Source organism: Patagioenas fasciata, chromosome 3 (assembly GCF_037038585.1).
Source record: "Patagioenas fasciata isolate bPatFas1 chromosome 3, bPatFas1.hap1, whole genome shotgun sequence".
In the NCBI taxonomy this organism is placed as follows: domain Eukaryota; kingdom Metazoa; phylum Chordata; class Aves; order Columbiformes; family Columbidae; genus Patagioenas; species Patagioenas fasciata.
The window spans coordinates 95342659-95368173 of NC_092522.1; the positions used below are offsets into that span (position 1 = coordinate 95342659).

The 25515-nt window shown below is 37.1% G+C and overlaps 1 protein-coding gene across 1 annotated transcript in view; it reads left to right on the forward strand.

The window, feature by feature from the left end:
• Positions 1-25515, forward strand: part of LMBRD1 (LMBR1 domain containing 1) — a 75426-nt gene that overhangs the window by 37026 nt on the left and 12885 nt on the right. The window contains exons 8-14 of the mRNA XM_065835892.2: positions 5003-5128; positions 7375-7527; positions 13810-13874; positions 14630-14732; positions 15862-15966; positions 17178-17327; positions 24145-24223. Coding sequence (XP_065691964.2) covers positions 5003-5128; positions 7375-7527; positions 13810-13874; positions 14630-14732; positions 15862-15966; positions 17178-17327; positions 24145-24223 — 781 coding nt within the window. The remainder of the gene's footprint in view (positions 1-5002; positions 5129-7374; positions 7528-13809; positions 13875-14629; positions 14733-15861; positions 15967-17177; positions 17328-24144; positions 24224-25515) is intronic.

Sequence of the window (25515 nt, forward strand, 5' to 3'; positions counted from 1 at the left end):
GTGAGTTCTATAAAATGTCTTTTTGTAACTTGTCTCAATTTCACTTGTTTTCTATATTGTCTTGAGTAACTATTAGCATACTGGGTCACTAATAAGGAGAACTATTCTGTTATCTAGTCAGGGGCTGTGTGTGGCAACTCTTTAGAGTTGTGAGATGGTGAGTCTGTGAGAGACCAAAGGATCAGAACAGCAACTCCTCCTTTTAAATCTTAGTTGTGGAATGTCAGGAGAGTAGCTGGATCTGCTGCAGACAGGATGGGAAGGAAAGGGACACAGATGTGAAGATTAAGTGAACTGGAAGCAATGCTCTTGTAACTTCTATTGAGGTATGTTAGTGTTCTATCTGGAGCAGTGCACATTTGGATTCAGTGACATGCTGAGAACATCTAGAGCATGCTTCTCATTATTCTTCAATGCCTACTGATACTGTAGAAATGGTATTGAACCAGTTGTTGCTTTCATGCGAGTTACAGGCTCCTGCTTTACTGATGACAGATTTTGTTGCGAATTCCTGTCTGGGACATCTGTAACACTTCTGTGGATAACAAATAAATGTTAAAAGCTTTGCTTAGACTCTTCTTTATAGGATAGGTAAGCTGGGTTTTGTGTTGCTTTGTGTAAGTGCTGTGTAATGTTTTTTTTTTTCCTCCTCTCTTTTAGAGTAGAAGGCTACCTGCTTCCATAAAATCTGTTAAGTATAAATATGGACTTCATCCATCCACAGATATTATCTGTATTGCCAGTGGGCAGACGCTCAAACTGGAATGAGACAGCTGCTCACAGATGGTGACTCTAACTTGTACTTACTAGGTAGTGAGCTCTTAAGGTTTGGCTTCCCAGCCCTTAAGCTGATAGGAGGTAATCTCTTAAATGGATCACTTGTGGAGATTTGAGAAGGGGGAATATTCTCAAAAATAAGTAGTTTTAAATATAAGTTTAGATATTTTTTCCCTTACTGTAAAATAGGGTTTCAATGAAGGTGATGAGGCATTCAGCAACAGTGAAGATAGTGTGAGACTTTGAAGACCTAACCTTTCAGCATATCTTGGCAGATACCAGCCTGAACAATTAGTGTATGCTGTAATTGCCAGTTCATTTGTATAACTGTTTTTACTCTTGAATACAGTGCCTCTTATCTGACATAATTTAGACAACCTTTGCCTAAAAGTGTTAAGTCCTGGAAACTGTTATTTCAGTTGTGTAAATATGTCAGGACTTAATTACTTGTTATATCAAAATTCCTGGATATAAATTAACTATTTAAAGGCTGTTCTGGTCTGGTTTTATTCATATTACAAACTTTGAACCAACAATGTTTTTGGGTCTGAGCCCTCTCTTGGCTTCAGTGTACAGCTTTCGTTTTTGGGTGCTATCTGTGATATCTCTTGCTTGCTGAGTTGCAGATGCCCAGATAATAGCCCATGAATAACCTAACACCTGCACTAATCCAGGGGATTAAAACTTTTTCAGGGCAGCCTTGAACTTCCGCATCAGCCTGAAGGGAAATGCTGCCCTGAAACAGAGCTAATACAGCTTCTCTTCAAACCTATGACACATCACATGAGATGACTCATTTTTCTACCCTTCATTCTATGTATTGAGGACTTGAAGGACCAATGTGGCTTTTTCCCCCCGCAGATGATGGGAGGCTTGCTTGCATAATCATCTCCTGATTAGCATCTTTTGTATTCAAGGAACAAACTTGTGTTATCACTGTTATCACTTGAGCAAGCTTGATGTTCACATATGTAATTCAAATCTGCAAAACCAACAAAACAATGCCTCGCTTTGAGTTGCAGTTCACTTCATAGAAATGTAGATTTAAAAGATTCAAAATTCTGAATTTTATTCCTTAATTATTTCTGTTGAGTAAATACTTGGTATCTGTTGATGGTAGCTGTTGGAAGAACAGGTGGCCGCTTCTGCTTAATGTGAAATATAGTTGCTTCTAAGCTTAGGTGTGTAAAATTGTGTAGGCCTATTGTCATAGCCATCTGTTATGTGTTTATACATACTGAATGTCTTTGGCTCTGGCTAGAAATGTTTTGGGTTCCACAAAGGGACCTTGGTTAGGTTGCAGCCTGCATTCTCATTGTGAATTTGGATAGTGTTTATACTTTCACCTAAATTCTGGAGTTATGCTACCATCAGCCAGACCTGAGTGATCTCTTCAGGATCAATAAGGGCCTAATGCTATTTGGTCTTCAGAAATTACCTGAATGATGGTGCTGAGTATGTAGTCATCATGTCTGAGAATATCAAAGTGGGACAAGTAGATAAAACAGAATGAAGAGTCACCACAGAGACATTAACAGAGGGCAAGATCGGGCCAAGAAAGAATGGCAACAGGTTTAGCAGATGTTAAGACCTTGTCTTGGAATAGATTAATTCATGGTGGGGTCTGACCAGCTGGGGGATGGCTCTGCTGGAAAGCACCTGGAAGTCCTTGTGGACAGCAGGCTGAGCCTGAGCCAGCAATTGCCCCTGCAGCAGAAAGGCAAACAGTGTCCTGGACTTACAAGCAACATGATTATTCACTGTACTTGACACTTCTAAAGCTGCATCTGGGAATACTGTGTCTGGTTTTAGTCTCCCAGTTTAAGAAACTGGAAAACTGTAGAGGATCCAGTGGAGGCTTGTGAAAGTGATTAGAGAGTTGGAGAATGCAACCCATAAAGAAAAGCTGAAGAAGTTCTTTCTTCAGCCTAGAGAAGAGGTGATGGGGGGGGGCTCTTTTTAGTGCCAGTAGATAGTAAAGCAGCTTAGTTCTCTCAAAGGAGACACTCTAAAGGGAGAACTGAGCTGTATTTATGGGCAGAGTTGTAAAGACCAGCCTAAGTTAAATTATTTTCCTCACCTGAAATACAGAAGCTTGTAGGTAGGCCTTTCTGTGGTTATATAGCTGTGTTCAAACAAGAACTTCTGGAATGCCTTGGAAACTATGAAATTTGTTTGCTATCACCAGCCTGTGATAAGAGATGTCTTTCCCTTGTAGAGCTTCTATACAAAAAGTCTCTAACATAGGGACTGACTTTCCAGTTATCTTTTGTAGCTAAAAAAAAAAAAAAATGGAGTTGAACTTTATTTGGAACAGTCTGTAAACAGTGCTGCAAATACTTTTTTTTCAGCTGTGTTTTTGGGTAACAGATGAGGCTGTCAGCTGTGAGGTCCTGAAATGCTGAGCAGATAGCCAATAGCCTACTTTATTCTCTAGAAGTCTATGGTAAAACCAATTCTAATACTTCATAGCTACACAAAAGAAAGTCATTTAGTGCAAGTTATCAAAGATGTAGCTGAATGCTTTCTTTGCTCATATAAACTTTTGTCCTTCAAATATTTCCTGAAGTATTCTCCTACGCTTACTTAAATGCTATGTAGTGAGGCACCGCTGTTTCCTTTGATTTGAAGCCTGTTGAGAAACATGTACTATCTGCTTGTTGAACTTAACTGACACCATTCCAACAATTTACTGGTAATTGTCACTCTGAACACAAGAAACCTAATTCCACAGTGAGTGAACAAGGCTGTTAGGCTGCTAAACTTCTGTTTCAGGCTTTTGTAGCCTAATATAATACTTAGAGGAATGTTGATTGAAATCATGTAATATTGGCACTTGCAGCAGCACTGAAATTTGTGGGCTTAGTGTCTGATATTTAACAGTTATTAAATAGTTAATGAGGTTTTGAGCTGTAAGAGCAGTAAACAAGACTTGTTAAAGGGGCTTAGAAATGGGTGTTGGTGGCATGGTATGTGTTATGTTGAAAAATACACACGAAAAGATGGACTATGTCTTGCTTTGAGTACAATGTAGTATGTGCAAGGAGGTTCTTAAAACAGGTCAGATCAAGTCTTGTGTACAGAAAGCTCGTGATCTGACAGCATGTATGGTGACATTTATAATACACTGGCACTTGTGTTAAGTCTATTCACAGTGTGAAATGTGAAGCTGTGCTAGAAGGAGGGAGTGATATTCCTGTGGGGGAAAAAAAATGTATAAAGCTGCTCATTTTTGAAGTTAGCAAATGTTCAGATATCAAGCACTCAAATAAAACTGTGTGTGTTAATTGTGATTAAGAGAAAGAAAAGCTTCCCTGCTGAGCTCTGCACCAAGAAAAACCCATTGCCAACAGCCTCCTGCCCAGAGTAAAACAAAAAGCATATGGCTAATGTCACTAAATTGCCTGGAGAAACTTCTGACCTAGGCCTAGATCTATAAGACTCATAGGGCAGCAGGGAAGAAATAGTGGCATTTTCTTCTTGTTTACCTCAACTCAAATATCTGTGTTTCTTATGTTAGTGAAAGGCTTAGAGACTTTGCATGGGAAAAATCTGGGCATAGTGTTGATGTAGAACCTGGAAAACACTTTGAGTAGTATAGGTTTTATAACTAGGAGTAAATGCCAGCAAAATTAGTAAATATGTATCTGAGCAGTCTTGGAATGTAACAGTTTAGGTGTTTGCCTCTGCTGTTTGATTCTGCTATGTCTTTTTTATTGCAGGTTCGAGTGGTGTGTGTGTGTGTTTTTTTTTTTTAGTAAATCAGGTACTTTCTATAAAATTTCATTTTATAAGTAAATAGAAGACTACTGGCTACAAAGAAACCGTTGAAGTACAATATCTAGAAATTCCAATATTACACAATGGCTTGCTTATGGTCTAAATTGGGAAAGTCAAGATTTTGGGAAGCTAAATAATTTGTGGAAAAACAAACACAAAAGAACACCACCAACCTAGGGCTAACTTGATAAACCTTCAGTGGACTGTGTTTGTATGAAGTCTTAACACATACTATTGTTTCAGTGGAATCTGCATAGCATGTTCATTGTTTTTGCTCAAAAAAGAAAATAATGAATTGCTTTAGAGTCTGTAGGAGGAAGGTAGCGGGGGGCGGGGGGAAAACCACCCACAGCAGTGATACCTTATAGCTGCAACATACCACAGCCTTATCAGGTGAAAATGTGTGGCAGAAAATTTGAGTATGTATGTTTCTTTTTTATTTTAGGCTTATGGTATGTCAGCTTTGCCTCTAAACTTGATTAAGGGAACTACCAGTGCAGCTTATGAACGTTTAGAGAACACCGAAGATATTGAAGAAGTGGAGCAACATTTATTAAGGATTAAATCAAAGGTATGGATTAAATCAAAGGTCTTCACTGTTCTCACTGTCTTATTTTTTCTTTCCTGTGCTTACTTACTTGTTTCTGGTTGTGCTGTAGAGAGTGTTCCAGAAAGAATAGCCAGTCAGAAGTGACTAGCTTGCAGTTATTTGGAAACAGATGTGGTTACTTGTATTGTAGTGATCTTTATCAGTAGTGATTCTTTATCAGTCCTGCTGCAGTAGTTATTTCTGTCTAGCTAGTAATGGTGCTGATGAGCTAAATTCAAATTTCTCCAGTCCTACTTGAATATATGGAAGAGACACTTTGTAGAAGTTAAGAATATTAATCTCACTTAGTCTGCTACCAGATGTGGCATCCAATTTGTTGATACTTAGTGTAGTTATTAACACTGGATATTTGCCACGTGGAGCTGTCATGAGTTAGATTCCTCAAATGATTAATCATCTTTCTTCATAAATAACAGCCCCAGATATTCTTACTTCCTAGTTAATGTACCTTGCTGTTATAAATAATTTCTTTATGAAAAGTATGCATATGGAAATCTCTGTTCTGAATCCTAAATGTTCCTAGAATGTTAACACCATTTGTAAACCCATGGTGGCTTTACAGCTTGCAGAAATGATGCACCTAATGTAAGCAGGACACCAACCTCAGAGTGCAAGCAAAAAAAGGATAAGATTTCTCCTTTACCTACAAGTTGCTAGAGATTATCTTCTACCCTTTTCCCAAACGATTTCAGATAATGATTTGACCAGTGTCCTGAGTGGGGGGGAAAGGGGCATCAAGATACATCACTCTGATCCTGGCAGTTCACCTGTGCTGTTGTGTGCCCTGTGGTAGCAGAACTCAGCAGTGTTAAAACAATTCCAAGAGTCTTCCCTTGATACCTGGCTACCTCTGCACAGTGTGAGCATCTTCACTGTTCTAAAAATCATGTTGCATGATGAAACCTAAAAAGTACACTTCTCCAGTTTAAGTTATAAAGTTTTGGTTTTGTACAGAGTACTGCTGCAACAAAAGGCATCTGTATTACTGAAGTTGATGAGAGAAAAATGAGAAACCTCTGAAAAATGGAGCATTACTTATTACAGAACGCTATGTTGAATTGTAAGAGTTTGCAAACAACTGATCTTGTTGTTTGATCTAGCTAACAAACAGGATCAAAAAGTATCAAGTCTTTTAAGTTATATCTATATTTTAATGTGACCATTAATAGAAACTATAAATATAAGCTTGGGCTGTTTTCAAAAAGTCTTTTTCAAGTCATTGCAGTATGGAGAATGTGTTCCTGTTAAAAGTACACTGTGATCTCCAATTTAAATGTTACATGTACCTAGAATGTTGTCTTAGTCTAACCTTTTTGAGAACTTTATCTAAAATAGATTCACTTTAACTTCACCAGGTGTGAAGTTTCACTATTTGCAGGCAGACTCTTTTAAAATAAAAGGAGAAAAATGGAATAGCAAATTTAAAAATCTAAAAATATATGTATTACAACTATAATAATCTTTTTATATCTAAGAATCAGTTTGCTATGCAGTAGCATCAATGTTAGAAACAAGTTTGATTCAGTTACCTAATGCCTATTTAGTTGCTTTTGCTTACTAGCATGTGACTTGGATTTAAGGATGTGCTACTCAATTTATAACAGAATGCAATGGTGCCTGCTCAATATTTAGAGATTTGGAATTAAAGCACATTATTAAACATAATCATCAAGCACCTACCTGATACACTTGACCAAGTCTTGGGATAATGGTGCTGCTTGTTTGGGTTTCTGTAAGGTTAGTTTGTGCAACAGCAAGTCATCTTGCTGAGTATGTGTAGTGTAATGCTGGAAAGAAAATACAGATGCCAAGCTTCACATACTGGCTTAGTCATGGAATTTGACTGTAAAGGACTTCTGAAAGTCATCAGGTTCAATCCTCCACACAAAACAAGTACCGCTTTCAGATTTAGATCAAGTTATACAGATCATAATTGGGCACTTTAAACATTTCTAGCTATGTAGACTGACCACCCTGTAAAATTTTTGAGCATCCTCATTGTGAAGAGTGTTTTCTACCACCTAGTAGGAATTCCCCTTGTTGTAGCTTGTGACTTTTGCACTTCATCCTCTTGCTATGCATAAAAATAGTGTGAATTATGTACTGCAAAATCTTTAGAATTGCTGTAACTCATTAAACAAGATGTCAAGTTTTTTTTTTCTTGATTTAGTGTTCTTTGATCTCTTGCACTATTTTTTGCTAACTAGTGCAGAGATGGTCGGCCTCTGTCATCAAGGGATAGACGAACTGTACAACAACTAGAAGAGAGACTAAGGACACTTCGAAGAAGGGAGAGGCATCTGGAATCAATTGAGAAAAGCTGGTGGACAAAGTTCTGTGAAGCTATCAGACCTCTAAAGGTAAAACTGTGTCACTTTTTGAGACTTCATTTGGAATACCTTCTGGCTTTTTTCTTCCCATATAAATAACAAGTAAAGTATATCCATTACCATACTGAATATCAAGTGCTTTTTTCTTTACTATTATACTACACAATGATAGCCCTATAGCAAGCTCTGTTTGAGCCTTTGGAAAACATGTTATTTTGCCTAAAATATTAAGACTGAAAAGGAGTGAGTCCTAGCTGATCTACTATGGTGATACTGCCATAGAAAATCTGAATATCTTTTCTCTGGCTTGTGAAAATGGCAAGAATAAAAATAATTCTGTAGCTGTCAGGCAGTTTAGGTTAATCTAAATTACATTTAGCCAGCAAAAGTGAGAGATATTTTGATGAGAATATATGCGTTTGGAAAGAGCATTTTACCAAATAGTTACTTGATCAGCAGTAAGCTAGCTGCATGGGACTTAGATCTTGATACTTAACCCAGTGCAAAGGAGACCGTCACTGGGGCTAAGCTTTGATCTTGGTCTCTTTTTGATCTTAGGACTTCGATTTTATTAGATACCTTGTTTTAAAAAACTACTTTTATGGAACAGTATTGACATATGAAGTGTTTTTTTTTTTGCCAACGAGATGTGGGAAGAAATTTTAGTGTTACGTTAAACTGTGGGCTGCACTTTGGAAAGCTGGGATGGGGGGTGCTATAAGCAATTTCCTATAACATTGTTGCTACTTTAGTGCTGAGTACCAATGGAAACGGGCTGGAATGTCAGGTGAACAAAAGCTTTCAGTGAGAAATTATCTGTGATACATTAGAAATCTAGATTTAGCCCTTTCGTTGAAAGGACAAATATCCCCCTAACTATTCACTTTAACAGGGTGGATTCTTCCTTTGCTTCAAAATAGCTTGTGCAGTTTCTTTAAGTGTTCACATTAACCTTAGATTTGAGAAGTGCATTGGCTATTTGTATTGTCTCTAGGACTTAAACAGTTCATTGTGTTCTCATAGGATAGTGTATAATATCATTAGTTACTTACAGATTATTACTTATGGTCAGGATGGTATTCCAGTGTCAGTTTGTTCTTGTGGTTTGAATGCTTTTTATTCTCTTAGTAACTGTGACAGTCACTGTGAGTTCATGACTTAAGAATCACAGACTAAAGGGGTGTTGCAGGTGGGTAATTTCTCCTGACAGATTTTCTTTTAGAATAGTATTGTGCTATGAAGCATGTTATAAAACTTGTTTATTCTGACTTTTCAATGAGCTGTCCTGTGAAGGTGATGATGTCCATCATTTAATTATTAACATCTTAACTCTTGCAAGACTGTTTTACTGTTTTTTTAATAGCATTTGAACTATCTTTACACATGCATGACTTGCCAGTCATTCAATTAGTGGCCTTTGTGAAAAGAAGTAAATCTTTCTATATATAATGCTTCTTGCCAATTGTAGAAGTACAGAAAATCTTGGAGATTTGCTTGTTCATTTTACAGCACTTCTATCCTTAGTGCAACTTGCATATTATTGTTCAAGAATGTGGTCATTTCTGGGACTTCAAGAGAAATTCAATTTACTGTGAGGCAAGTATTAGATACGGAGAATGCTGTTTTGGCTTTGAGTTTGGGATGGTCGGGTTTATGGGAGTTGAAGACTTAGTGAGATGGGCAAACAGAATAAAGTGTTCAGGAATAACACTTAGTCTTGGAGGTCTTTTACAGTGTTAACTTTGTTTACATTCAGAATTCTATAATTATATTTTTTGCATAGTGTCCTCCTGTATTTATTTTGTTACTGCTAAATATCTTTTAGCATGTGCTTTCTTGTTAAACAAAGTCAAACTTTCTCTGAAGAGTAAGTTTTCTTCAACATGGAGTAAATTTTGAGAACACTTTTTCTACTCAAAGCTACATCAAACTCAAAGATGAAGCTGTTAATTTTAAATTTTAGTCAAAAGTGATGCACGTGGAAGATCCCAAGGAAGTGAGTAATGGTCCATGTGGGGTTGTGAAATGTCAAACTAGTCTAATTTCTTTCTACAAAATATACTTTTTTCTGTAGGTAGCAAATCTGCTGCTTCTCCTTTATTATGGTTTCTCACATGTTCATCTGATAAGCTCAGCTGCAAGTAAAGTGGGGTATACTCTAGGGATGGGTATAAAACTGTTTACAGAAAAAAAAACAACCCAGAGCACATAGTTATGTTTTCTTAATGTATGAACAAGACTATAGGTTGTGGGGAAAAAATATTACTTAACAGTGGTAAGCTGGGAGTATTGCATCAGTTTTCATGGTGTACTTTAACATGTTTGTGAACTGACTGAAGAGATGCCTAAGGTGTGTAATATAAGAAAATTAAGTGTTCTGTTTCGAAGGTTGAGATTACAAAGGTAACAGTGCTCTCTTGATAGTGGTATACTTGAACACTACTAAGGCAGAGATAAACTAGTCTCCTATCTAATCCTAAAGATAGTGAGGACCTTGTATAGATGTTTGTTTGCTCCACCTGCTGCTGAAGATCTTTGGAGAACCACAGGTACAGTTAATTTTGTCTTGAGGGTGGAGGCCTGGAGTATTCTTTTTTAATGGGCTTTTGATTTTTTCCCCTGGCCCACTTCTCTGGAGAAAACTGAAAGAGGAGGAAGTGTAGGCAACTACTTTGATAATAGCCCTGCTGGTGGAGTGTTAATGCAGACTGTAGGTGCTGTCAAGAGTCAGTTCAGTTGCCTCAGAGAGGTGGTGTGGCTGAACTGACAGGCTTGCTTTCTGCATTCACAGCTGCATCTTCTACATCAGGGAGTTTGGCAGCATGGCAAGCAAGAGATGTGAATATTTCATGTCCTAAGTTTGCTTACTGATAACTTTATATGAAGTGTTTTTCTTCATCTAACAATTGTTTTTAACCCATTTTTGCCAGGTTACCTGAAACTTCATGGAAAGTAGGTCACATCATACAGTAGTGTGCTGAGCTGACTTGGCTGGCTGTCAGGTGCTCTCCTAGCTGCTCTCTCACTCCCCACAAGATGGGGAGGAAATAAGATGGAAAAATATGTGAGTTGAGATATACAGGGGCAATCACTAGTTATCGTCACAGGCAAAACAGAGTTGAGGAAAGTTGCCAATTAAAATGGGTTTAAATGGTAAAACAACCAGCCATTTAAAACACTTTCCTGCACCCCACTTTTTCCCATCTTCACCTTCACTTCTTTAGTCCCCACTGGAGTGGCCCAGTGAGGATGGAGAGTAGGGAGTTGCCATCAGTCTACAACACTTCTCTGCTGCTGCTTCTTCCTCACATTTTGTCACTGTTCCAGTATGTGTCTACTTCATGGGCTGTAGTTACTGTCAGAAGAGCCTGCTTCAGCATGTGGGATCTCTGTAGGCTGCAGCTTCCTTCAGAAAATATCCACTTGTTATGGTGTGGGGTATAAACCAAGGGTTGCTTGCTGTTGTTTTTTTTAATATAATGCCCTTACTAAATTCTTCTGTGTGGTGCTTGGCTGAAATACAGGCTTTTTTGGTTTTGCCTGTTCTAGTAATAAAAGGTTTTTGGCAAAAGTTGATAAGTAGTCCTGTTATGAGAACAAAAGGTTTTGATGAAGCACTGTCCTTTGCTCTGAAGTTGAACATGTGCTCATGTTCTCAGGGGCCCATTGGATTCCTTCTCATTTACACTGTGACACAAAGCAAAATTATTTTGTAAATTTTCATGGCTAAGTGTATGCAGGATCTTGGAAGATATTCTAGGTGCTTTAAAGCTGGTAAACTGCAGTACAGTAGTGTCATAGGACAGATTTGTCCTTAGCTATTGGTGACAAAAGGCACCAGTGGATGTATAGCTCCTGCTGCAATGTTTCTCTAGCCTATCTTATGTTTTATGTGGGGGGGAAGGAAGGGAAATACTCTTTTTTTTTTTTTTCCCTCACCCATGTACCAAATGATACCCAACAGGAGGCATGCTTTTAATTTGTCAGGTTGTTACTGTTTGATAAGGCTCAGCTGGGACTGTAAATTGCAAGCTCAACTACTAATCTGAATATTGGTATTCTCTTAATTGTTGGTCAGGTGCTGGTTAATAGACTAGAAATGAGGTGTTGATTGGTCTGTAAACAGCTGAGGTACTAGGAAAATCTAGGTAAGAACACAGGATCTGCTCTGTGAAAGGCTTAAGTCAACTGATCTGAAATTGTGTAAACATAGTTGATGTTAATTGCAAATCATTTATGGTTCAGTATCCTTAATAGTGCTGTGGCAATAGAGGATGAACTAAAGTAGAATGAAGGTCTTTAATATTAGCCTTTTCCATCTTAAATTTTATGGGACTGGAGTTGAGGTTAAAGTTGGAAAAGGGCTGTTCTTTCAGTTACGTACTTCTAAGAGTCTTATGCATCACTTCAGAAGACAGACTTATTCTAGAGGAGATCCATATACCTGTATACTCCTCATAGGTGGCCAAAGGTGATGAAGTAAAGCAATATTTGGATTCTTAATACTGTTTTTAAATATGTTTCCTGTGTGGCTGATATCTAGTGAGAGTTTGCTGTGGAGAGGTGAAATCTTAGTACACTTAAATACGTGGAAATGTGCAAGTTAATACGTACCTTGATATTAGTCTCTGTAACTATAAGGCCTACCTAATTTGAGTTGTTAAGCAATGTTCTAATATTGTTTGAGTTTGCAGACAGAAGGTTATCTATCTTATCAGAATTTAATGAACAATAATAGCATTGTAACTGAGTATCTTTAATAAGCAGCTGTAATAAAGTTCTTAACCTTTTCAGGATGACTGTGTGCCAAGTTTTAATGCTAATAAAATAATGTAAACTGTGAAATATTCTCATTCATGTGGAAGAATTTGGAAAAAAGTCTAGGTTGTCTCAGGTCTAGCAATCTGAAAGCATTTTTGTTTTGGGAAGCTCAGCATGCTTATCTGAACACATTCTGTGACTAGGATTCCTAGGAAAATACAGTGAATCTGCTGGAGCTGTAAGTTGAGGGGGTTTGCTCTCTGAGCTCACTTTTGTGTGCCATCCCCTAATATCTGAAAGAAAAGATAGTGAGGGTGAAAACTTTCCAAAGAAGTGGAAGATGATTCTCTGAGCTATCTTTTAGCCCAGGAAAAACAATAGATGGTCTTGTTAGGATGGCTTAAAGAATGAAGTCCCTGGCTTGGGTGTTGTATTTGGTAGGCATAATAGAAACTTTCCTGTGTTTTAAGTAAGATCTTAAGGAAGAAACTTATTTATCTGTCTGACTCTACTTGATTCAGACCATTCACAGAAGAATTGAAAGTAACCAAGCCACCATTGAAAGAAGGTGGCTTTTTCCTCTGGAGATAAAAATGAGAAGGAGATGGGTAAAAAAGAGCATACAGGAATATTGCTTTCAGTTCTCTAAACTTACTACTAAGTTGCCAGAATTATTTCCATTTAAAATAGACTCTACCTTTTTGTACTTTGCCTATATTCAGGGACTAAATAATCTAACTTTTTAAGCTGTTTGCTAATTTTAATCTGGCCCTTAAGACCTTAAAAATCTGAATGCACAAACCCAGCTTAACTGCTGATATGGTTGGTCTGCAACATCTTCGTTTACTCCTGGTGAGCTTAGTTCAGTTTTTCATACACCCGCTTGAGTTAGGCAAGAAATACTGTTTTTTATTTTGTATGTCAGGCAGTCCTGTGTCTGTGCAAAAGCTTACAAAAAGCCTGCTGTTGCTGCTTTTAAAAACAATAGCAGTATCTGGTTTAATTGTAGTGATCCTTTACAATTTTTTACCTGTACTTTTCCATGCTTATGACTTATACTTGTAACTGGCTAAATAAGCCCTGCTGTTTTACTTTCTGGGTTTTTTTTCAGTTTCAAATTCTTGAGTCGAGTATGCACTCCAAAGAAAGACTGCAGGGCAAATGACTCACCTGGTGTAGCTAAAGGGGTATGGAAGTTCTTCTAGAGCTTTCTCTAGAAGAGGTCTTTATCTGGCAGTTGTGATGTGCTCATAGTCATCTCATTTTAATCACTTGTGGCTAGATAGTGTTTTAGAATGATAGTATCTAAGTAGCACTTACTTGAGTATCAAGAAAACCTATGTATTTTTTTTCCTACTACGTTAGTATTTATAAGCATCTTTTTTGTTGTTGTTAGAACTTATCTCAAGTGTTTACCAGAAAGTTACTCTTTCAAGTGTGTTTTATCTCTAAGGTGATCCAAGATTTAGTCCTTTCTTGAAACTTAAGTCTTCACTACTTATATCAACTGCAAGCATTTTCAGTTAAATTGTAATAAATCTTTACTTCTAGATTGTGTGGGGAGTATTCTTCATCGTCGTGGCACTGCTCTTCACTGTTTCTTTGTTCTTGTCCAAGTAAGTACATTTCAGCATTTTTCCTAACCACTTAAACTACAGTTTCTGCTCTAACATCAAAATCAGGGGTGGTTTCCTTCAAGAGTCAGCCCACTTCTGTTCTACATTTCTGTCACTAGAGCTGTGTTTCTCATTGTGATAGTATATATTGCAACTGAACAAAATGTGCTAAAACAGGTTCAAAAATATGTTCAGCTTAATTGTCTGAATCCTGCTGAAAATTGTTCTGATTCAGCATAGAAATTAAGCATATATATTAAGGAAGTTTAATTCAGACTACAGAAGTATTCTGATTGCTTGAATGAATCTTAATGCATGTAGGTACTTCTTGGGCTGGGTCACAGGTGCTTAAATTCTTGCAGTAAATGTGTGTAATAGATACATTATGTGCATTACATTGTAGCTGTTTCATGGCATTGAAGGCAATATAGCCAGCTGCAAATCTAGTGGATTTCAGTGAAGATTGCTGCTAACCAAATGTTGGCATTTGTAATTATTAGACTGGGCAAATAAGCTCTATGACCCAAACTAGGGAAAAATCTGAAATAACAAGGAGATGCAGAAATCAATATACCTTTTCATAGGACAAATTCAATGAGAGTGGTAAAACAAGGCATGTGTCTACAGAGATATGAAAAAGCTATCAGTCTCTGGATTTAGTTCAGGGTTTAGGGTTTTTTTGAGCTGCCCTTTAAACTGAAGACAAAGCTCTGGGAGAACAATAGTACTTACCCAATTTTTCTTAATTACTGCAGTTTGGACAAAGCTCTGCATTCGGCTGGCTTCGACTCAGGATTTATAATTTTAGGAACTAATCTGACCAATCCATTGAATATGCTGTTACCTGTTCTTCAAACAGTAAGTAAAAAAAAATATATATATATAATCTGTAATATACGTATGTAAGGATACTCCCCTTGTTTTTCTGTTAAGCTGTCAACAGGGAAACTGCACTTACAAAGTAATAAATTAAAACAGAATTTTCTAGATGTATGTTCTGTAAAAGCAGGGCAACTTCCTTTTTAACAGTCCTGAGTTATTAGATCCTGATATGAAAATGTTGGGTGGATAGAAGCTGTTTGCTGGAGGGATGTACTTGAAATGTAAAATTCATCTGAGAACATAGTGGAAGCAAAGAATGACATCACTTGTCATGCACAGGATAAAAACAGCTCTCTCCCATGCCCTATGTACTTTCTAGTTTTTTTTATATTTGATAGTTTATTCCCCTTAAGTGAAGTAAATGAATTTTTCACTTTTTAATGTTTATTGCACCTTGAAAGATGTATTATACTCTGTGCAGTTATGTATGTTGTAGGTAATGCATTAGTCTTTAGAGCAAACCCTACTTAAGAAACATCTATTAACTTCAGTATTGTAAGGCAACAAGATCGCATACAAATGTGGCAATCAGCCGTAGGTTAGCGAAGAATAAGCCTTAGCATAAGCTCATGCTCTCCCCTAGTTGAATTCTTTCCATGTTCTTGATATAATGGGTTGGCACAATGCATTGCTTCCCTGTGGTTTCTAAAACAGCTGAACACCAAAGCTTGCAGTTTACTGAGAAAAGTAGTGTTCAGCAGCAGTATTATCTCAAGCCATTATTAATGTAAATACAAAAATCAAGTTTTGTATGCAAATATGTTCTGAAATAATCACAAATAGAATGCCTATACAGTCCTAAAACGACTGTTGCCACTGTGGACTTTCTTATACATGTGCTTTCAGTATGGAAGTAAGTATTTCTTGGCCTAAAAATGTATAACACTTCAAAATTAGGTCAAGTTTTAAATCAAGAAAAATGCTTAGTTGCTTTCTGAAATTAATTTTATAAGCTCTATTTACAGCAAGCTATATTAGCTGTATTTGGAGCCAGCTATCTTGAAACTTTTAAAGGGAAGGGCTCTTACTCAGATGCTTTAAGTGGAAGAAGAGCTTGTTTTCTAACTTGAATTTTTTTCTTTAACTACTTTTGTTCTTGTTTTAGGTTTTTCCACTTGATTATGTTCTTATTACAACTATTGTTATGTACTTTATCTTCACTTCAATGGCAGGGATTAGAAATATGGGTATATGGTTCTTCTGGATAAGGGTAAGTATGATCTGTGTTTAGTTTATACTACTTAGATGTTTAACAAATATGTGATAATATGTTTAAGTAGTCATTATTTATGTACTGCTTCATAAATACTGGATGTTGCAAATAGCAGTCTGTATGTCTGAGTGTTAGAAACCCATCATACAATTTTCACTGTGGTGAAAGGTGTTCCATTTTGTGAAGCTGTCAGACTGAAGCTGATGTTTTAGCTGTTGCTTGCTTATCAAATGGACTCTTTCAAGTGTTTAATCAGTGGTACTTTGGCTTCTGACTTATTCAAAGTTAAAGCCGATTTTGTGGTCAAAATCTGGTACGTGCACACAGGCAGTAGTGCTTGTCTTGCTTTCAAGTGGCAAGCAAGTTTATCTAGCTTCATAAGAGAACAGTATAGTGATGATATGCCATATCTAAATATGATGCAAATAATATATTGCTGTGTTTGAAAAAGCATCTTTGTATCTAACAGTATGCCATTCATGCCTGTGATGCTTGCTTAAGTATTTCCCTGTTTCTGTGACTATTTTCCCTTTAATACTGTCACCTTTTCATGTGGTGACACCCCAAAATTCTGAACAGTAACCCTGAGTCCTTGCAATGAGTTGTGAGATTGGCTGTAGGTTTTGGTCTTCCATCATTTACCCCTCAGCTGCCAGCTTCTTTACTGTCATATGGTACTCCAGCTGAGACTTTGACTAAAGAATAGTGATATCTACAAGTTAACAGTCAGGGATTATATTGTTCCCTGTGGAGCAAAGTAGAAAAGATGCCACTATATGGTGCATAAGTTTTCTCAGAGCCTGGGAATTCTCTCTCATAGCTCCCTCTTCTATTTCTAGATCTGATTAAAGGTGTAGTGACAGATGCCTCCTCACCTCGACCAAAGGACACAATACTCTTTGACAAACCAAGGCACAGTTTCAGTGACAGGCACCACTATTTAAATCTCGTTGCTAACTGCTGGTTTAAATATCCTGGGTCATTAATGGAAACAATGATTAATTTAGTTGAATAGCTGTGCTTTGGAATTCAGGTAAATAGACCTGAAAACCTGCTTGGACTCATTTGAATTAATTTGTCAGAGAATAATTTTAGCAGCCTCCTACTTCTTTCAGTAGAATTAAAGCAATTACTTGAATTAAGCAGGATTTCAAATGTCTTCAAAAGATTTTTTCATTATGTTTATATTTATGTTTTCTGTGTTTTAGCTTTATAAAATCAGAAGAGGAAAAACTCGACCTCAGGCACTCTTGTTTCTCTGTATGATACTTCTGTTGATAGTTCTTCATACAAGTTATATGATATACAGTCTTGCCCCGCAGTATGTAATGTATGGAAGCCAAAAATACCTGGTACAGGTGAGATGTAATACTTTTTTTTTTCTAAAGGGACTTCACCCTCTGTATCTAAAAGGTGCTGTTTACAGAGACCCATTCTCAGTTTTAAGACTCTTGTAGCCAGAATTTTTTTAGTAGATGTTCTTTTGATAATTCACAAGCCAGAAACTGATTGTGCTATAGATAACACAACTGAATTCCTAGGTCATCTTCAGACAGCACAAGACTTTGAGTGTTGTTTTACTTCTTTTGATTAGACAGCTGCTAGCTTCTGCTAGATTTTGTATGGGTACACTTAGGTTGCTGAGTGACTGCAGTGAGGTCACTCAGTGAGGATGGGTTTTAGTGTGTAAGGCAGGCTGTAGATGGAAAGCAATGTTGCTCTTCTGCAGTTTATGTGCATGTTCATGAGAAATGACAAAGTAACTTGATGTGGTAGAAGATTATCAGAATGAAGCTGAGCATGTGCTGATTAATCTCATTTTGAACACGTGGACTATCAAACTCCATCAAACTTATTGCAGTTCTTGTCGTAGAAAATCTTCTACAGAATTTAGTTAATATTAGTTTCTGCTTTTGTTACTTTTGTGTATTTTGTTTGGTTTCAGGATTTTTCTTTTTTTTCCCTCAAGTCTGTAGTATTCTATACCTGAAGGCTTTAATTCTTACTTTTGACGGGAGGCCTGCATATTTACGGGGAAGTTCCAAGTTACACATCACAAGCATCTTGAGGGGTTTTATGGACAGCTGTTTACCAATATTTGGTATCCTGCAGGTGGAGGCTTTGTTATTAATAGATTTGATTTTTTGCAAATGTAGACAACTAACCAGATCATGAACTGGTTCATGATATTCAGGCACAAAGAAGTCCACATCTCTTGGTGTGCAGTTTGGGGTTTAGGTATAAGCTTCACAAAACCAAAACAGTTAAACCAGAGTGGCTAAGTGAAGGGATTTGAATGGGAGTGAAGTAACTGAGTGCTGCATTGAGCACTGGAAATAGTTTTCCAGAAGGTTATGCTCCTGGCAGAATAAACTACTCTTTTTTTGTACAACAAAACCTTACAAAAAACAAACAAAACCAAAACAGCAAAAAAACACCGAACAACAAAACCCCACAACTGCAAAAAAGCCCACCCTAACCCACCAACCCTCTTCAACTGAAATTATCTGGTAAAATGTGTAATTTATCACTATTGATTCTTTCAGTTTAAACTGAGTAGCTGCAGAATACTTTAAGAGAAAGGATTATAAGGATAAATTGAACTTAAGAAGTGGAACCTGATCAGCTTAAATGTACTTACTCAGTGTATGTGGTAGAATTGTCACTGCAGAAAGTGAAGCATCAAGAAATGCTATTTTTCTGCTGTCTTTACATCTAAATTTTATGTGGTAATGAGAGGCTGGTCATTCTGATATCAATCTGAGCACAATAATAGGATCACTGTTGGGGACTTGAATATTTGATGTTAAGGAAGTTTAATGTATTTTTATTAGACTTTGTTAAATATAACTAATAGAAAATAAACATGCCTAGGCATCTGTAAATTGTAGCAGCAGCAAGAAACTAAGATGAAAATCAGTTTAGAAAAGTGGCTTGCTTCTATGGTGAGTTTACATAGAACTCCTGGCATGATTACTTACTGTGTATGTAGCCTAGAACATCATACAGCTGTATCTGAATGAGTTATGAGTTCAAGTCCTTGCAAAAAACATATCCAGGGTTTGTTGTTAGGATTTTTTTTTATTTTGTAGGCTGATTGAATGTCTCCAATTACAGTGCAGAACTATTGTGGATGGAAGGGTTGGAAGGACAACTTTGTTACAGATCTTACCAAGCTAGTCTTTAAGCCTTTCAGTGACCTGAGAAAGAATCCATTATTCTAAAACTTGCAGAAAACATGGAAGATTGAAGTGAAAAGAAAATGCTGAAGACTGTAGCTAGTAGTTTGTTTTTGCTTTATGAATAAAATGGCAGTGTTTCAGTAAAATAATAGGTGTATATATTGAGGGGGTTGGAAGGATTAGGACTTAAACAGCTAACATACAAGCATTTGTTATGACAAATAGTATCTGGACAGTGATATGTAGTGTGTAATGAAAAGGGTCAAGAGAATGGCCCACAGGAGTGGGGAGGCACTTGTGTCATTCAAATAGCTATTCAAATGAAATCCTTGTCAGCCCTGCAAGAAGGCTTAGTTGGAATTGAGCTACAACTTTTCATTTAAAGGATTTTAAAAAAAAAATCTTATTGTCAAGATAGCCATCCTGGGTCTTTTGCTTACGTCCCATTTCAAAGAGTTGCATTAAAAGTGGGTAAAGTAACCTGGGTAGAAAGTGTTTCAGTTGTTGAAGTAACAAAAACTGTAATGAGTGTGCTGGTAAGTTACATCTGGATTTCTGTCATACCAAGTAAATACAGGTTTTTCAGACATCTTCTCAGTCTTTCAGGAAGTAGCAGATACTTTGTGTCTGACTACCCTGATAACTGGATGTTAAATTGTTTTGAAATGAGGAGAGACAGTGGCTGGGAACAAAAAAGAGTGACAGATTTCTCTGTAAATTTTAGCAATGAGAAGGTTCTTAAGACTTATGAATTTGTTATTTTGAAGCTGAGGCGTGGCCGGGAACATGCACAGGAACTGGGCAAGTGAAATACATTTTGTGCAAGTGGTGAGTTTCCTTATGATGGAAGCTGTATGCGCTGGTTTGCTTGGACAAGCAACTTCATTATTTAAAGTATAACTACACCACTGGTAACCAGCACTGTGCAGAAGCAAGCAATAAATAAATAATATTCCAAGTCAGCTTAGTGGATGAGTGGGCTGATAAATGCGTGTCAGTATCTGGTGACTCACAGAAGGTGTGTAAAAGGAGCACTTCCTCCTTTTCTTTGCTCTATAGTAATTTCCAATATAGTAACCTGTCAAACTAATTTGTAACCAAAATCTATAGTGATGCATTAGACAGGTTAGAATCCTTTGAATCTTGAACTGTTTCCTTTGGAGACTGTTACTCTTGACAAGGGGTACAGCTGGGTTCCTGCTGATTAAGACACCCTGTGTCCTGCAGCTTTTAACTTTGAAGTGCTGTCGACTTTTCCTGATGATTGAATATGTGTAGAAAAGTGGAGCTCTTGTGAGACAAATGTTAGCTGGACCTGGGCTAGTTGCTTTATTTAACTCATTGTTTATTAGGGTGTTCAAAGCGTATGTCCCCAATTAATCAAAAATACCTTCAGCTATGATGTCTGTATCCTAAAGAAACCTTCAAAAGTTCCCTACAGTGCCTTACCAACTGAGGCCATGCGTAGGGCTCTTCAAATACTGAGGAATGCTTGGTTTCATCTCTTAAGACAACCTTTGTAACATCTGCTAAACAGTTGTGTCCCTCTGTAGCCTTTCACAAAGGTAAAGAATTCCATCCACATGCAGGCTGCCTTCTCAACTTTAGCACAGCTGCAGTTTTGCCTTTACTTGAAGTGTAATTGCTATTTCTGTTCAATGAGGTCAATTTTTTCATTTGTCTGAAAGAGCACTGTTTGCTGATGTTTCTACATAATGGACCTGTAAGACTTGGCCTTAGGCGACACTGACACTTTGCTCAGCTGAGGGCCAGAGCAGCAGCAGTCACTTTCCTTCCTCAGCCTTCACATGGACAATTCAGAAGAGTGGGTCTAAGCTGCAGGACACAGGGTGTCTTAATCAGCAGGAACCCAGAAGTACCCCTTAGATGGCCAAGTGCATAAACCGATCTTTTGAAGTTCTTGATCCTGAACATAAGCAGGAGTAAATTATGTGTCAGCTCTTGAGGCACATGCACTGAATTACTGTACTTGGTTTTGTCTCCCACTTGCCCTTGAGGCTTCCTGCTTTCAGCTTTGGACTGGATGTGGTAACTGGAATACTAGAGTTTGACAATACTCATACTACATATGTGTGAGATATGAGTGCTCTGCTACATAATGCTAAGTAAATTATTTTGAGGAACTGTTCTGTAGACACATCTCTGCTATCACTTATGCATCTTTTCCATGTCCAGTCATTTTCTCAGTGCCCTGGGAGGCAAAAGGTGCTCTACATCAGGTGTATGTATGCCAATACCAAAGTGCTGAGATGACAGCATTAAGGGCTAAGCTCTCACATCTTTTCTGAGAAATCAGCACAGCTTGGGTGCTTCTGAAGTTCCTGAATACTAATGTGCGCAGCAGGGGAAACAAAGGAGAAGTTAGATGCTTGCATGCAGTTGCAGGTCTGCAGTCTCACTGGGACCAGAGATGTAGTGAAATGCTCACACAAGTGGATTCCTGCTGTGGCCGAGTGTGGGCTCTGAGAGGGACAGGCTGGGATGGATAACAGGGAGAAAAGTTGACCTTCATGTGAGAGAACAGTAGGGATGTGTGGAGTTTTGCCTTTGGATGGGTAAGCCAGTTAAGTGCTTATGAGTTGGGATTAGAGGGCAGATCAACATGAGTGATATTGTCTGCTTACAGGCTTCCTGATCAGGTGGAAGGAGCAGATGATCCTGTAAGTACCTTCATGTTCACAATCCCTGGTCCTCATAGGAGTCTTTAGCCATGCAAGTGTCTGCTGGAAAAGCAGCATAGTTGAGCACAGGCAATCTAGGAGGCTTCTGGAGTGCACTGATAACTCCCTGGCACAGGCAATTGAGGAGTTGAAATATGGCAGTACTGTCTTGGACCAGGTACTAAAAACAAGGAAGAAATGATCAAGGACAGTCTTGGATCTAAGTGGAAAGAACATGGAAAATAGTAGGAACACAACCCTGGACTCAGGAGAACAGGTTTTGGTCTGTTCAGGGACCTACCTGGAAGAGTTCTAGCATGTAGAAACCAATTCTGTGCTGGCAAAGGTGTGATTTTTTTTTTTAATATTTTTCACTGGATGAAGTGATACTGAACTCTTGCTGAGTCTTACCATAATGATGTTAATTTTTAGTTAATCCTTTCAACTTATTTGTTTTCTGTGTGAGTTAGGTTTGTGTAAAACTGCTTTTGCTTTCTTTAATACTTGTGTAGTTTGCTTTGTGTAGTACCACTTAAATATTAAAGAATCTTAAATTTGATGTTAGAAATTCTAGCTGTGTAAATATGAAAATGGTGTTCAGCTGACAGAGTTAGTGATATTACCATTCCTTTTAGCATCATTAGGAAGGGTTAATACCATTAAATGCTTTACTTTGTCTCTACTTTGGAATACATTTTTCATTTTTTTTCAGGTCTGTTTTGTGAAAAGGTAGAAAACTTTCAGTGGGCCTTTACAAGGTTTTGCCATGTGTAGGAGAGAAGAAAAGATTGCTAGGGAGAGATAGGCTTGTTTTATGACTTTAAGGTACACCTCAGTGCCTTGAGCCTGTGGAAAGCATTGAGTTGAATCGAGCTGTGTCAGAAGTCTGAAATTATGAGAGTCTTTGTGGAGAACAAGAATAATATTGGACCTGGAAAAAAGCATAGAAGTTATCAGAGGAAACCTGCAGGTCTAGCTATTTTTGCATGCTGTGTTTTGAATTCCTACTATTTTAAAATGAAAATGAATAGATGAAGAAGACAGAATTTTAAAATGGCAGGATTCTGATTGTTCTGTCTTTTTGTATGTCTGTAAATAATTGTACCATGTATAATGCTGTTCTTTTGAAAGAAGCACTCTCCATGGCTGAGCAGTGTGAGCTTTAATGGTGATAGCCAGCTGGTGCTGGACCACTACTAAATGTATACTAATTGAAACTTTTTTCTTTCTGTTCTTATCCTGTTGTTTCTATCTACACATTGTCATTTTACTTTTGGTTCCACTTTAGTTCCTGATTCCTTTGTGCAGTCATACTCCTTTTGGATCAGTTTCTTTTAAGGCAGTTGTTGCCTTCACGCTTCTATGTGTTTACATGGAACAAACTTAACTGTTCATACAGATGGCTGGTTTTTAGGATAGACGTTTGTTTGTTGTTGTTTGTTTAGTGTTCAGAGCAAAAGCTGAATTTACTTAATACTGATAAACTTTATCAATTGACTTGACAGAGAAACATGTAGTTTTACGTGCCAGCTTGCACTGTTTTCTGGTAAGTTTTAAGGCACATGTTTTCTTCAGATAGAAAGAGAAAAGGTGTTGACCTGTACTGATTTCTTTAGGGGGCTTCTTATTTAGGAAATCGTGAAGGTGAAAGTAACTACAGTAGATATGAGACCCTTTGAAGTGAATTAGTGTATGAAGGAATCAATGTACTGTGAATTGTTTGCATTGAACTCTTCTAAAATTATTCACAAATTATTCAAAAGTCCGTGTGGTACATAGTATTCATGTAGTCTCTGAAAGGGTCAGTTTTCCCAAGATTTGAGACATTTAAACAGGAATATTTGGGATTTCAATAGTTCACTTCAGTGTAGTTTTTCTTCTTCCACTCTGGCTATCTAAGCATATTGGATACTATCATTAGGCTTTTAGACCAGAAACAAACTGGTTTTGGCATCATTTATACAAACCTAACACTTCAATGGTATCTTCATCACCAAAGTTGAATTCCAAATTAGTTTTGTGCACAGCTAAAAGGTTTTAATTTCAGAGACATTTTTTTGTTTCTGAAGTCTTTGATAAGAACACAAGCAGTTATTTTAAGTGAAGCATATTTAGAGAAGTTTGTGTTATACTACTTACTTTACACTGTTCAACAACAATCTTAATGCTTTTGAATACTGTAAGAGGTTTGTCACAGCCTTTTAAATAAAATCAATAATTTATTGGGAGATGTTTGTTTCAGTGACTGTCATTTTATATGGAAAAGCATTGCTGGCAGACTAGTGTAGTAATTTTCTGTATTTATAATGCAGAGTAATAAGACAATTGATGGCCAGACAAGGAATGTGACAACATTTATATCTAAAGTCTGTGATGCAGATGCACCTGAAGGTAAGATTAATTTATTGTATTCTGATGTTACATGTGTATGCTCAGCTGTAATATGCATCTCAGTCTCTTCATGACTTTGATTTGCTTTGATCTGATATGAACTTCTGATGTATAACTATGTCCAGAAAACAGCTTCCTTACAGCTTATATAATTAATTTGAAGAAATGACTTCTATAGTAGAAACCATGTATAACAATGCATTCCAGGTAACTTTAAAATCTATTTGCTTTAACATGTTTGTGGAAGACCTTAAAAATAAACCCTAGCTGTTGAATACTTTAGCATCTCAAGTGTCACTTCAGTACATATGTTTATCATACAAACATGTAGAGAAGTATTCTATTAAATTTCACAATGTAATCAGGAAAACTATGATCTGAATTTCTCAGTACAGTTTCACAGGTAAGAGAATTCTACAACTTTTATTAAGATGTAAATATGTGCTGTTCCATGAGCAACAATACCAGTGGAACTTGACATCTTAGGCTAGTGTCCTGTAATCCTCTTACTCCAAGTTTATCATGACCTCTAACATCCAGTGTAACTCCTGCTCATCTTTGTTATTAACCATCCATTTTTGAACAGTTACTTGGGAAGATGATGTATTGTGGATATTCTGGAGCTTCAAGTAGTGACTAGCAAGTAGATAATTGTGGAGCTTTCCTTGACTTTCCATCTAGGCAAGCCCTTAATGCTGAATTTCTTTGAAAGAATGATAATGTTTTATTTAGTCTTTATTCCTCTATGAAACTTGGCTAGAGCTGGGAATGAATTTTAGCCTGTTTTCATTAAAAAACAACAAGCTAATTGAAGTCATGCAGGATTTGATTTTTACAATGTTGCATTTCCCGTTCCCTCTACATAAAAACAGTTTATGCAGTTTGAATTGCACTAGTCACTGCAATACTGAGAATGCTGTCACTATAGATTTTATCAATTGCTTTGGTCTCTTGTTTAAAAAAATGGATCTCAGCAGAAGATTTATGGCCTTCAGAATGGTCTGGATTTTTTTCAGGCCAAAGCTCTCAGTTATCTCTTGGGCAAAACCTCAGATCCTCTGTATAAAGAGGATTTGGATTTATGTATGTATTTATATACTTACAAAAATGCTTGACAGTGTTTGTTAATTGATAGAAAAGTTGTCCTGTGTTCTCATCTTATCAGTATTCTGTAACTACTGAATTCAGACTATACTTTCAGATGATCTGAGCAGTTCCTCAGATTTTCTTCGAATTTTGATTATTGGGAACGATAGTATTTAATTTTAAATAACTTTGGTACTAGTGGAGAT